Source organism: Syngnathus scovelli, chromosome 20, assembly GCF_024217435.2.
Source record: "Syngnathus scovelli strain Florida chromosome 20, RoL_Ssco_1.2, whole genome shotgun sequence".
NCBI classification, from domain to species: domain Eukaryota; kingdom Metazoa; phylum Chordata; class Actinopteri; order Syngnathiformes; family Syngnathidae; genus Syngnathus; species Syngnathus scovelli.
This window is the reverse complement of record NC_090866.1, coordinates 5,686,277-5,700,243: the sequence shown is the minus strand read 5'-3', so window position 1 is coordinate 5,700,243 and position 13,967 is coordinate 5,686,277. Positions and strand designations below refer to the sequence as shown.

General features: G+C 43.5%; 2 protein-coding genes across 2 annotated transcripts; one reads left to right on the top strand and one right to left on the bottom strand.

The window, feature by feature from the left end:
- The first annotated feature begins 148 nt into the window (after positions 1-148).
- On the top strand, positions 149-5,117 carry mmut (methylmalonyl CoA mutase). The gene is made up of 13 exons (XM_049756398.1): positions 149-281; positions 747-1,161; positions 1,231-1,598; positions 1,692-1,849; positions 2,487-2,658; positions 2,720-2,968; positions 3,205-3,316; positions 3,415-3,530; positions 3,729-3,844; positions 3,913-4,044; positions 4,186-4,333; positions 4,489-4,656; positions 4,752-5,117. The coding sequence occupies exons 2-13, from the start codon at positions 786-788 to the stop codon at positions 4,878-4,880; spliced, it is 2,244 nt and encodes a 747-aa protein (XP_049612355.1). The 5' UTR covers positions 149-281; positions 747-785; the 3' UTR covers positions 4,881-5,117.
- Positions 5,118-7,950: 2,833 nt separating this feature from the next.
- On the bottom strand, positions 7,951-11,588 carry opn8b (opsin 8, group member b). Its single transcript, XM_049756393.2, has 4 exons — positions 11,359-11,588; positions 8,917-9,210; positions 8,495-8,823; positions 7,951-8,277 (listed from the first exon to the last, which is right to left on the bottom strand). Exons 1-4 carry the CDS (start codon positions 11,453-11,455, stop codon positions 7,951-7,953), a joined length of 1,047 nt encoding a protein of 348 aa, XP_049612350.1. The 5' UTR covers positions 11,456-11,588.
- Between the last annotated feature and the right edge of the window lie 2,379 nt (positions 11,589-13,967).

The window sequence follows — 13,967 nt, the reverse complement described above, 5'->3', positions numbered from 1 at the left end:
TTATCAGTATATTTTTTTTACAACATTAAGATCAACACTATTGGCAAAGTCGGTCTGAAATTATTCATCGACGTTTCTGACTTTGCTTTCTTAGTAATATACTCACGAACGCTTATACCTGACCAATATGGCAGTGAGGAAGCCGCTACTATTTACTTCCGCGTTTTGTAGTTCAGAGTTCATGAACTTGCCGTCTCTTCCAATTGGCTGACGGCGAATGTTTTGATAGACCTACGCACGCCTTTTGTCAACCTTTAAAGACCACAAGAAGAGGAAACAAGGTCAGATTTTAAGCGTATCAACTGGTTGTGCCATAAAGTTAATGCCACGAATAAGTGATCTAAATATCCTCGACGCAATTGGTTAAGAATATCAGTTCGCGACTGTTAGCTACGAGGGGCTACATACGAGAGCATCGACCTAGCTTCTATAGTTAAACTACTTTCCCCCTACTGCCATAAACTTAACATTGTTCCAATTTGTCATGAATGGAAATGATTATGTTCATATCCCAGATAACGTGTTAATTTTTGTCTAGCTTTATTTAGTCGATGATTCAATGTGACGTTTTCGACTAGCTGTTAGCTCACAATGCTAATATAGGTTGTTAGTCTATTGTATTGATTAATGCAGTAGTTCCCCACAGTTGTCATATTGAAAACTACACTGTCCTACTGCTTATAGAAATCAAGAGCTATAACCAAAATGTTTCAAAACAGACCATATATAAATAACTATCTTCACAGGTCCCCCGGGTCCTCTATGCGTGTGAGCCCAGGGGAAGCATGCTGACAGCACATAGAGCATGCGCCGCTGCCCGGGTCTTGGCCCGATCGCCCCTCCACACCTATGGGATCCACACTTCGGCCCCGTGTCGGGACCAGGTGGAGCTTCACCCTCAGTGGACTGCCCTGGCTAAGAAGCAACTGAAGGGGAAGAACCCCGAGGACCTGATATGGCACACTCCCGAGGGCATCGACATCAAGCCGGTGTACACCAAGGCCGACTCGGACACCAGTGCAGACGAATTGCCGGGGGTGTTTCCCTACACTCGGGGGCCCTATCCGACCATGTATACCAGCAGACCCTGGACCATCAGGCAGTATGCAGGATTTAGCACCGTAGAAGAGAGCAACAAGTTTTACAAGGACAACATCAAAGGTAGGGTAGGCCTCCACCGAGGTCAAACGTGCTGACACAAATTGTCATGTTTTTCTTTATGAATCTCAGCGGGGCAGCAGGGCCTGTCAGTGGCCTTCGATCTCCCCACGCATCGTGGCTACGACTCTGACAATCCTCGGGTGCATGGCGACGTGGGAATGGCGGGTGTGGCCATTGATACGGTGGAGGACATGAAGATGCTCTTTGACGGCATCCCCTTGGAGAAGATGTCCGTGTCCATGACCATGAATGGGGCCGTCATTCCCGTGCTTGCGATGTTCATCGTGACGGGCGAGGAACAAGGCGTCCCCAAGGCCAAACTTACCGGAACCATCCAGAATGACATTTTGAAAGAGTTCATGGTGCGGAATACCTACATTTTCCCGCCGGAACCTTCCATGCACGCCATCGCTGACATCTTTTCATACACCTCCCAAGTAAGTAAAGTCAACCTTTGTGCATCACAGTGAATGCGTGTAATGCAGTGGTTCTCAAAGTGCCTGACTGCTGTTTATGCAAATGTTTCCCAGCACATGCCCAAGTTCAACTCCATCTCCATTAGTGGCTACCATCTTCAGGAGGCGGGGGCCGACGCCATCTTGGAAGTGGCCTACACCATCGCCAACGGACTGGAGTATTGTCGCACTGGACTCAAAGCTGGCTTAACCATCGACGAATTTGCACCCAGGTAAAAATGATGGCCCAGTTTTTGGGGCATTTGGAATTCATTCTAAAGTCACGGTAGTTGGCACCTCACCCCACAGCTGCAATGGTGCGTGCCAGTGCAGAAGTCATACTCCTTTCGCAAATACCAATTCTTCCACTTGAAATTGCTTCCATTCTAAAGTTCTCTTGTGCCGTTTGGTGCCACCATTCAATAGCTACAATAATGGTACATCAAATTGAGGGGTAAGCGCTCCCAGGGTTGTGGCAGATGCAATCTATTCACAGATGTCACGTCCAATCATATGGCTTTCTCACCAAAGCTATTATCTCATTTCAACAGCCGACCTGAGCGAGCTGTGCCATTTGCGGTGTCTCACAATAGAAAACTTGTCCTCAAAGGACTTCACTTGCTGTGTGTGCATGTGTGTGTTTTAATATTTGAAGCAGAGACAGCGGACCTTTTTCCTTGTAGGGGCCATTTCATTTTTATAGTCCTTAAAGGACACACAATGCATTTTTTTCAGTTTTGAATTTAAATTTATTCTACAATGAGTGTTTTCAAAGATGAATTGTAATTTATTTTGAACTTTTTCTAATTAAGACTTGGATACATGTGCATATAGATTTATGTATATATTTACTGTATGTGCAATATGCAGATTGTCGTTCTTCTGGGGCATCGGCATGAACTTCTACATGGAGATCGCCAAGCTGCGGGCGGCTCGGAAGCTGTGGTCCACGTTACTCCGGGAAAAGTTCCAGCCGCAAAATGCCAAGTCCCTTCTCCTACGCACCCACTGCCAAACATCCGGATGGTCCCTCACGGAGCAAGTAAGTCTCTCATAATCCTTCACCGTCAGGGTTGCAAAGCTAACCAAAGGATCGTCCCCAGGACCCGTACAACAATGTGATCCGCACGGTCATCGAGGCCATGGCGGCCGTGTTCGGAGGCACGCAGTCGCTCCACACCAACTCATTCGATGAGGCTCTCGGTCTGCCCACGGTCAAAAGCGCCCGCATTGCACGCAACACGCAGATCATCATCCAGGAGGAGTCGGGCATCCCCAAGGTGGCCGACCCGTGGGGGGGCTCGCACATGATGGAGTCCCTCACCGACGACCTCTACAACACGGCTTTGAAGGTGCGTGGGAAACAATGAGTCCGTACATATATTCTGTAATTAGCTAAAAAAAACTTCAAAAGAGTTTAAAACATTTTTTAATCATACTTGAATTAATTTCCCATCTCTGTAGATAGCATACTGGTACTGTAAATGAAATAGTGTCTTTTTTTTGTAGCTCATTTTCACGTTGGGGTTCCTTTTAATATCTTCAAAGACTCACCAAATTTTGCCGGAAATCTTCCTATTGCCTGCAGTTCATCCAGGAGATCGAGGAGATGGGCGGCATGGCTCGTGCGGTGGCCGAGGGCATCCCCAAGCTCCGCATCGAGGAATGTGCGGCGCGCAGACAGGCCCGCATCGATTCACGTACATAATATTTGTTTTCATACATTTCTACACTCCAAGCCTCCATCTTGTGAAGAGGTGGCATTTGGAAATGCCTCCCCGTCCCCTTCTTTCTCCAGGGTCGGAGGTAATCGTCGGAGTGAACAAATACCGCCTGGAGAAGGAGGAGACGGTGGAAGTGCTGGCCATCGACAACACCCTGGTACGACAGAAACAGATCGAAAAGTTGAAGAAGGTAAGACAATTCCAAACACACTTTCTTTTCAATGAATAATAACTTTAGGGCATTTCAAGAAGCATAGAGGTGCAAATTTTTAGTTTTTCAGCAAAGTTTCACACTTATTATCTATGTAAAAATAAAATGTTGGTATTGAGAGGCATTTCTAGAGCACAAAGAAACGCACAGTGTGGATGAGTCTCATTTACATGGCAGGTGCGGGAGAGTCGCGACACGAACATCGCCAACAAGTGCCTGGCTGCCATCGAGGAGTGCGCCCGCACCCGGCAGGGAAACCTGCTGGCTTTGGCTGTGGAGGCGGCGCGTGCCAGGTTTGGAATTAAGTTAAAAAAAACAAACGTTTTTTTTTTCTTCTTCTTTTTAATTTTGTTAAATGCAGATGTTCTGTTGGCGAGATCACGGACGCCATGAAGAAAGTGTTTGGCGAGCACAAGGCCAGCAGCCGCATGGTGAGCGGCGCATACCGCAGCGAATACGGCGAGCATGAAGAAATCACCATGGCTCTCAGCAGGTACAGCATGCAAATGAGCAGAAACAATTTTGGTTGCCTACTGAAATTAGCATAAATGTTGCAGTGGCTAACAGAGCATACAAAATTACTTACCGCATATTTATTCAAAAGATGTTGATCCCTAAAATAACCTTGTCACAGAGTGGCTGAATTTCGGAACCAGGAAGGGAGGAACCCTCGCCTCCTGGTGGCCAAGATGGGTCAAGATGGCCACGACCGAGGCGCCAAGGTGATCGCCACCGGGTTCGCGGACCTCGGCTTTGACGTGGACATCGGGCCGCTCTTTCAGGTTCTGTCGATTAAAAAAAAAATAATAATTACAAATGCTGGACCCGTACAACAACGTTAATATTGGCCAATTAATTGGTCAGGCTCTATAAAAAACATGACCAACAACTGCACTTGTTGCTTTTTTTGTGATGGTTATTTTCTGCTCTCTACCAGACGCCCATGGAGGTGGCCCAGCAGGCGGTGGACGCCGACGTCCACTGCGTGGGGGTCAGCACGCTGGCCGCCGGCCACAAGACTTTAGTGCCCGAGCTTATCAAGGAGCTCCGCAAGATGGGGCGTCCTGACATCCTGGTCATCTGCGGGGGTGTCATCCCGCCACAGGTAATGATCGGCTTGGAAAAGTAACTGGAGCCATGTCGGAAAGATTTGCTTTTCATTGTAAAGTTGATAAAACCTGCGCCCTGTTTTAAACACAGGACTACGAATTCCTGTATCAGAGTGGCGTGAGCGCCATCTTCGGGCCAGGCACCAGGATCCCGCAGGCTGCCGTGGATGTGGTGGACAGCATCCACAAGAGCCTGGAGAACATCCGACAGGCCATTTAGAAAATAATTGTAGCCCGCTTGTCACTTTCAAGACTTTCAAGAGGAATATTATCCATTATCAAATGATGACAATAATAATAATGACTAGAAGTATCATGTTTTGTTTGCTATTTGCCTTACCAAACATCTTGGTTGTTACTCTGTATCATTAATATTTGTATGCAGTACTGTGTATATTTTTGGAATTAAATGCGACACAAGCTTGAGCTGAACCGCTTCGGCTTAGTGAGCAGCAAATGTGTGTGCGTGCAAGTGTATAATCAAATTAAATAATACAATTAAATCCAGTATTACATAACATACTGTAGTGGTTTAGCATGAACATTTCCTTTCCTAAGCATAAAGGATTTTACTTCAACTGAGATAACTGAATTAAATATTTATAATTAAACAATTTAAAAGTTCAGCCCAATAATCGTTGGATTTTTAAAACAAGGGTAGAATTGTATAAACTGATTATTTCTTTATTATTATCGCTAACATTGTTGTAGTCATAATACTATATTACTAAGTTATTACTAAAATTCAGTTTTGGAAAACGTATCCTGTCCCTGACGTCATTGCAGAACCAGCCAATTAGAAGGCGCATCTGCCAATTAGTTGAGGTGAGCGCATGCCAGCCATATTCTTTACTTTTTACAGCTTGCCGGCTGCTGCCACACAACCCCATCTTGCTAATCGTTTTCTTCGCTGGAGAAGGTAAAAAAAAGAAAGCATTAGGACGGCCTTTGAGACAAATTAAGGTTAAACATGTTCGATGCCCTTGCTAGCGTCATGAACGTCGTTCAGATGAAGGATTGAAGTGCTGCTACATTTAAATCTTGCTAGCAGTTTGAACATCAACAAACTCCATCTTTGTGGCCATTTTCTGTCCAATAATGCGCCGACAACTGTGTGCTAATAACCATTTTATTTATCATGGATGATGTATGATACGGCAAGCAGCAACATATCACGATACTTGCGTCGCTTAAAGCTTGCTTGACGACAATGAAGATCGTTTTAAATACCATAATTTCCGGACTATAAGCCGCGACTTTTTTCCAAAATTTTGAACCCTGCGGCTTATAGTCAGGTGCGGCTTATATAAGATTTTTTTGGGTGATTTTTGTGATAACTTGATCACTTTTATACACTCGTAAAAAGGCTGTGGACCACTGTTGTGCAGTATCTTGAAGAAAAAAACAACAAAAATACTATTTTGAAACACTACTATGACTGCTGCTTATTTTGGCTGTGTTGCTTGTGACTATTATGAGCTTTAGTAGGAATGCACGCTAGGTGACCTGCGTCAAAGGGCTCTAAACCCTTTCTCTTAGAGATTACACAAAGCAGTGGCGCTGTTTGGACCATCTGCATTGTATTAAAACCCAATCAGCATTTAAATTCAATTCTTCTAACATTTTGCTCACCAAAAACAAGTTGTAATGAATGTGAACTTTTAATGCATTTTATTCAGAAAGTTACTTTGAACCCTGAGCCTTAAATGGCGGCGAGGCGTATTAATGGATTTTTACGGCTTTCTGTGTACTGTCTTTCTTTGTAAAAAACTCATGTGCATGTGCGGCTTATAGTCCGGTGCGTCTTATGTAAGAAAAAAACTAAAATATCCCTGAATTTTAGCTGGTGCGGCTTATAGTCCGGTGCGGTTTATAGTCCGGAAATTACGGTATTTCAAAAGGTTAAAGTGGCCAGGAGTAGTGCACATGAATTTCGGTGATGACTGGTCGCTGTTTTTAGAGATTAGAGGACCTAGAGCAGGGGTGTCGAACTCATTTTTGTCATGGGCCGCATCGTAGTCAAGGTTTCCCTCGGCGGGCCTGTTTGAATATTTTGAAAAGACAAATGGTAATAAAAATAGCAAGCAATATCTCTATTTTTTTTTAGAAGTGAAGACAATTGCTAATTTTAGTAATGACACTAAGTCGGTGCAAAATTTGTCTCGCGGGCCACATAAAATGATGTAGCAGGCCGTATCTGGCCCCCGGGCCTTGTGTTTAACACCTATGACCTCGAGCTTCTTTATTTAGATTGTCTCTATACTCAAATACAAGAACAGTACAAGTTAAAATGAAACAGTGAAAAGCTTATTTTGTATTCATTTGCTTTTGCCCAGCTGTCATCCCATTGTATAGTGCTGCTTAATACTATGGCAGTGTTTCCCGACCTTTAATGAGCCAGGGCACTCATTTATGATTATCATACATAATAAAAATGTCACGGCACCCCACCAAATAAAATTGCATAAATATGAATAGTTAGAATAATTTAGTCACACCTTAATCAGCGGGAAATCTGTTTAATTGTATGCCATACTAATATAGCCATAGAAATCCATTATTTGTTCTATTACTACAACATGATATTAACCTTCTGCCAACTTGCAGAAGAGCATTTAATTATTCTATACATCGCTGGCATGGATAGATGAATACAGATATAGCTGCTGCAATTATTATTATTTTTTTTTAAGGTAATTTCCTGTGGCACCTTGATGACCTCTCACAGGATGCCAGTGTGCCTTGGCACCCTGGTTGGGAATCACTGTGTTGTGGAACACAGCAAGACTGGCCTGTTGAAGAGAAATGTGCAAGATCCCACTAATTACAACAACTATATTCAGCAAAAAGGTGAGTCATATTCTTCACCACTTGATTTTATTTGTTTCTATGCTGGTACGTCTTCATGTCAAACCAGTCTATTGTGCAAACATATTTGGTGACATCTGTACTGTACAGAAAATTAACAATACCTTCATTGAATAATCAACTGTGACTCAGCTTCTGTCACATTAGAGTGAAATCCATCAAAATTAATTGCTTGTGCGACATCTAATATACGATGCTTCGAAATGTTGTTTCCCGATAAAAACACCAGGGGTCACAGTTTTTCCGTTACAGAGAGTCAACAAGGTCCATCGCTGACAGGAATTTGTTCACCATCGCCCAGTCCCGTCGCGTTCAGTCTTAAAGCCTTGACCAAAAAGAACAAAAAGCCCTGGCCAAAAAGTCAGAAAACAGCCAGTGGGTCACTGTTTGTCCCCCTCCTTGGTCCAATTCTCAGTTTCCCCTCAAACTAGTGTGGTAGCTGCCTCCCCCATGGAGGCCTGTGAGCACTCTCCTCCTCTTCCTCTTCCTCCTCCTCTGGCACCCTTGCCATCCTTGCCAGCACAACATACAGGCTGGCAGCGCAACAGTCGTTTGACCTCACGCTTGAAGCTCTGGCTGAAAATGTAATAGATGACGGGGTTGCAGGCTGTGGCGCTCTTGGCAAACATGCAAGGCAGCAGGCTGAGTTGAGGCGGGATGGGGCCGCCGGGCCCCACGGCCGACCACAAGCTCACCATGCTGTACGGGGACCAGCACACGATGAAGCTCACGCTGATCACCACTGCAATCTGCAGCACAGAGCAAAGATGTTAGTGGCCACCATGTTTTGCAGAATCTTGAGTAAAGTGTACACTGAGTCTGTTGAGGTCTGCAACTCTCTCTTTGTTTTAAATTACTATCATTGTTAGAAAAGGTAAATTAGCTAAAACAGTTAAATGTGCCCATCTGACATAAGCCCCCCCTCACCAAAATGTATGACAACTAAACAATCTGGACAACACTGACCATGAGCAGCCTGCGATGCATTTTGAGTACATTGGCTACACGTCGCCCGTGTCTGAGCGACTTCTTGTAGGTGACGTAGAGTTTGATGGCGATGCCGAAGTAGCAGCACACGATGATGGCAGCCGGCAGAGCCAAGTTGAAGCAGAACATGGCCACTACGAAGGAGGAGTCCTCATGCCTCAGTCGACCCCAGGCCAGCGAGCAGGACAGGCCGAATGGTTCGGGACCGTATCGGCCCCAGCCCAGGACGGGCAGTAGAGCCCAGAAAAGGGCGTACAGCCAAGACCACAAACACAGAAGCTTCATCTGACGCCAGCTCACCTTGTCCCCTGGATAACATGACATCCATCATACACCTTCCTATTGCCTCAAAACATGCAGATAAATATAGAAAGGCAATTTATATCGATGCTGCTACTTACTGGGTGACTGCAGGTCCAGCGAGACCACAAAGCGCACCACGGCCAAGAGCGTGAGGTTCATAATGCTGGCCACTCCGAAGAAGAAGCCAAACAGACCGTAGTAGAGACAGGCGGCATCACCCCCAAGGAAGCGGTGACTCCAGGCTGAAGCTATGGCCAGAGGGTACATGGTGACTGCAGCCCCGAGGTCTGTCACCGCCAGGTTGATGCTCAGCAGCTCGGGAGGCTTCATGCGAGAAGAACGATTGAAGGCCATCACCAGAACCAGCAGGTTGCCCGTGATGGAGACCATGGCTGGGATGCACACATAATGTCAAGGTAAGACTATTTGTATAATTTGGGCATTTTTGCAGAATCAATGTTGTGGGTGTGAACATAGCTCTCAAGCTTCCACTGCGACAGGTTTAGTGAAGCCCATTATTTAAAAATCCTGATACATTGCCTAGTCCCAAGACCAAGAAACTCGCACATCGTTGTGATGGTACCCCCCCCAAGCATTTACAGAGACAGGGAAATGTGTGGACATGATGGTCGGTGGGTGAAGGCCATGAGACAGGAAGGCGCATCAAAGCAATCATGTAACATATATTGTAATTATATACAATTATTGTTGTGCGTATAAATAATGCATTTCGCCAAAAGCTGTTGTGAAATCGCTATATAAATAAAGAGGGATTTTACCTACTGCAGTAACATTCAATATATATTTTTTTTTTTAAATTCAAACACATCCCAGAAGATCACTTGGTTTTCCCAGTACTTTGTCATTAGCTGCTCTCGCTACTTCAGCAGACTAACAAACATCATCAAGGACAACTCGCGCTCTGCCAATCACTTGTTTTAAGGTTGAAAAAAATGATTGCCCGGGTGAGAGTGCAAAGAATATAAAAGGTGCACAGCATTCAGGGAAAGCTTGTTCCTTTGAGTCATCGTCAAACTAAACAATAAGCAAACAATATCCATCCATCCATCCATTTTCTGAACCGCTTAGTCCCCACGGGGGTCGCGGGTGTGCTGGAGCCTATCCCAGCCGTCATCGGGCAGTAGGCGGGGGACACCCTGAACCGGTTGCCAGCCAATCGCAGGGCACACAGAGACAAACAACCATTCGCACTCGCACTCACACCTAGGGACAATTTGGAGTCTTCAATCGGCCTACCAAGCATGTCTTTGGGATGTGGGAGGGAACCGGAGTGCCCGGAGAAAACCTACGCGGCGAGAACATGCAAACTCCACACAGGGAGGGCCGGAGGTGGAATCGAACCCGCACCCTCCTAACTGTGAGGCGGACGCGCTACCCAGTGCGGCACCGAGCCGACAAGCAAACAATAATGGAACATAATTAGATCAAACAATAAATAATTACACATACAGCAATCCCCGAATAGTGCCTCTGTTCTCTTCCCTGCATTTTTCAAGTCCCAACTCCCTTGCCAATTCCACATATTTCCGCATCTATATTTCTGTTCAATCCGACATGTATGTATGTATGTATGTATGTATGTACGCTCGCAACAGCAATTGCTTATGAGAGCAATACTTTGAGCTAGTCTCTGCACCAGCTCATAACAATGACATATCCTAACCCCGATAAGATTCACTGCATAAGCATCGATTAAACCAAATCCACAATCTTACTATAATGAAAACAATTCATATCTGGTTGGTTTGTCAGATTTTAATGGGTTTAAATCCTTTAATAATACTGTACATCAAACCAATAGTTGCATCAAATAAAGCAAAGTGTACACTAAATGGATACTCTGTTGATAGCCAAAACAGCAGCACCTTGCGTTTGATGGTACTCCCTCAGATGAGTCAAACTAAACACAAATAACAGTATGAACATAAAACAAGTGAAATACACCTCTTGGTGATTCTGCTTTTTATTTTTAGCAGTGAAATAGGGAACATTTCAAAATGAACTGCGCGGAAAGATTGATTGTTTGTCAGATGCAATCGTGAGTCCACCCAGACTCACGTCAGATTGTATGATATTATATTATAGTCCATTTTATATGGATAATGTTTCAGCAGAAGCCTCAAATTGCATTCTCTAATGCCCACCGGAGCCTTGCCCTTTATTCCCTTTTAAACCACTGTCTGCTCCACAACCATTAGCCAGTCTCATGGAGGAAATTCAAAGGTGGCATTTACATTTTTGCACCTCTACTCTCCTTCCATTATTGCCCCCTCTGGGAATTTTAATACACTTCATCAATATTCAAATTGAACCCTCTATGAGTCTTTGGCTAATACTTACTTACATAAATCCATTCTGCAAGGCGTGCAAGACATTTCCTGCATAACTCAAGAAAAATGCAACAGTTGATTGCTTAATTGAGTCAGCGTAAAATTAATATCGTAAACAAGTCACAAAAATGTGTTCACAAGACCATCCACAAAAAAATAAAAATATAATTTGAATTAAAATGAACTTACTTATAAACAACAGGTAGATGCCGACGCCAATGTCCATGCTGGGCGATAACGTGGAGCGGTAGTGGTCATACATGGGCGGCATTGGAGAAGAATCCATGTTAGTCGTAGAAGAAGATTAAGGAGAAGATTGATGTGATACTGCCTTGTGTTTCTGTCACATTCATCTGTGCTCACTCTGTCCTCCTTCCTCACAGAAGCCTGAACGCAGCGCGCATTGCCATGGAGACCGCAAACTGATGATGTCAGTCAAGTGGCCACGCACATGGAAAATAGGAAGTTTCGAACAAAAATGAGGTATGACGCAAAATTTGTACTTAAAAATGTACATGAAAATTGTCAAAATAGTCGAACGGCATTTACGATGAATACATTTTATTTATTATTTTATTTTTCTTGCAAGTTATGTAATAGGAATAATATGCCGATTTGAAAGACGGACTTTCAGCAGTCATGAAAATTGAGGTCAGAGAGGTCAAAGACGGTGTTGCGATAACTGCCCCTACCCTGAACTCGGGGTACGTCTCAAGTCTGACGTGGAAATTCTTCCACTTGTAAGCTTGGCTAGGCTGTGACCCCGCATCATGATGGTTAATAATCTGCAGAGGGACTTGAAGCTCCAATAGCCACTCCACTCAATCCAGAAACCTTCCTTTCCTGAGTATATTACTTAAGAGTAGTTTAAGGGCCATTTTTTTTCTTGATGGAATCTAAACAGCAACATCTTTCTTCACCTTTTTGTGACACATGCACTCACTCTCTCCATGTAATAATGTTATTTGTTGTTATTTGTAACGTGTCGACGGCAACACAATTTTCAGAAATGAATTCCATAGATGACCTTCAAAGGCAATATTCTGCTTGCTTCACAGGCACCTTTGACAAAGATGCCAATGCTTAGTATACCTTTCACACATAAAACCCATTAAATCAGAGTTATTTTTGCACAAATCCCATGTGAAAGGAGCGACAATTGCTCATGGTGGGAGAAGCGAGTGCTAAACCTCTCAGCCTCCCTTTTGCACACAGCCGTTGACCTGCCTGCCCATGATCCTACCCCGAAAGAAATCACGCACGTTAATCCTCAATCTCATTCCGTGGCTGTGACTTTCACGCACGCAGCGATATAGAAAGTAATAGAATAGCAAATAATAATGTGGGATCCAAAGATTAACCAGTACTCAATAAAAATACAAAAAGAACATTTGTTCTTGTGTTACACTTAATATAGCCAATATTGCTGGAGCAGGATGGACCAGTTTAAAAAACAAAACAAAACAAAAAAACGCTGAAAATTAAAAAAAAAAAAAAAATCACAGTATTTTTGTATTATGTTTTGGGTCACCTCAGGTTCAGAAAATGGGAGGGATGATTGCCGTGTCTAGACGTATGAAAGCTTAAGATTCACACCACTCAAACTTGACATTTTTTTTTAGCCCCTGAAGGCATTTGAAGCTTTTAGTGAACATGATTTTTACAAGAATAGCGTAAAACACGTTAATATGTCGCACCTTCCGCGCTAAGCGATTGGAGGTGTAACCATTTGCAGGATGAAAGGAAAGTGATGGAAATGAAGTTGTTATACAAGGCCAAGCAAACACAAGTGCTGTTTCATTCTCCTTTCACAGACAAATCTCGAGTAATGGAATTTTTAGCAGAGCACAATTGGCCTTTAATTCGACAATAATGAGCATTTCATTTAAATCTACAGCAGTATTCTTGATGTAATTCTAACTTTGAAGATTATGGCGATCTTGTAAAAAATAATTGCAAAGCAGGAAACGTGACCACGGGATCTAACAGATGGACATTGAGCTCATTCTACTCTTGAGTCAGTGTTTTTGTACAAATGGCTCTTGTGGAGATGCTCATCACATCCCACTTCACTCCCCTACTTGACGTCCTTGTTCATTAATGATAAATCACTAACATGGAGAATTACCGCTTAGGATAGTGCGGACACGCCGCTATGCAAGAATTGCCACTTATATTACGAACAAAACTTCTGGGTTTTAACATCACATGTACCCAGACACAAGACTGGTGTTTTCCTTTTTTTTCCCTTTTTTTTTATAAATTTCATCAGCGACTGTCACCATAGGAACTAACATTTCTCTCCCCTTTTCAATAGGGGTAGAGGTATTAGAGGTAATGGGGTCATAAGCAACAAAGGCAGATATGACATATGGCTCAATCTTATTCTGAAGCTCTTTTGATGCTCTGACAACCTTTTCCAAAGATGTCGACCTTTTAAAATCACTTTTCAACTGATGAAAAAAACTGATGTTCAACTGATGTCCTTCTAGCTATCTACAATAATAAAGAACGCATTGATAAAACAGGTGGAAAAAAAACCCACAGAGACTAAGCCAAAAGTAAAGAAAACTATAAAAGTAATATTCTTAAAATTCTTTCATCTTTGTACGAGGACATCGGAAAAAATGCATATGAGGCCACATTAGATTTTGTTCAAAACAAGCTACTATTCACCTTACCAGAAAAAAAATACCTTCATCTTTAACTATGTCTGAATTCCCACCATACCCCCCCCACATATTCGTTAAAATGTCAATTACAGGTCCTGGTTCCGTTTCCCTTGGAAACAAGTTACC

Excerpts from the sequence above, each read along its gene's own strand:
- mmut (XM_049756398.1), top strand. The coding sequence starts at position 786 with ATGCTGACAGCACATAGAGCATGCGCCGCTGCCCGGGTCTTGGCCCGA. Across the intron at positions 1,162-1,230 it reads TTACAAGGACAACATCAAAG|CGGGGCAGCAGGGCCTGTCA; the intron begins GTAGGGTAGGCC and ends TATGAATCTCAG. Across the intron at positions 1,850-2,486 it reads ATCGACGAATTTGCACCCAG|ATTGTCGTTCTTCTGGGGCA; the intron begins GTAAAAATGATG and ends TGCAATATGCAG.
- opn8b (XM_049756393.2), bottom strand. The coding sequence starts at position 11,455 with ATGGATTCTTCTCCAATGCCGCCCATGTATGACCACTACCGCTCCACG. Across the intron at positions 8,824-8,916 it reads GCTGGACCTGCAGTCACCCA|GGGACAAGGTGAGCTGGCGT; the intron begins GTAAGTAGCAGC and ends CATGTTATCCAG. Across the intron at positions 8,278-8,494 it reads TGCATCGCAGGCTGCTCATG|ATTGCAGTGGTGATCAGCGT; the intron begins GTCAGTGTTGTC and ends TCTGTGCTGCAG.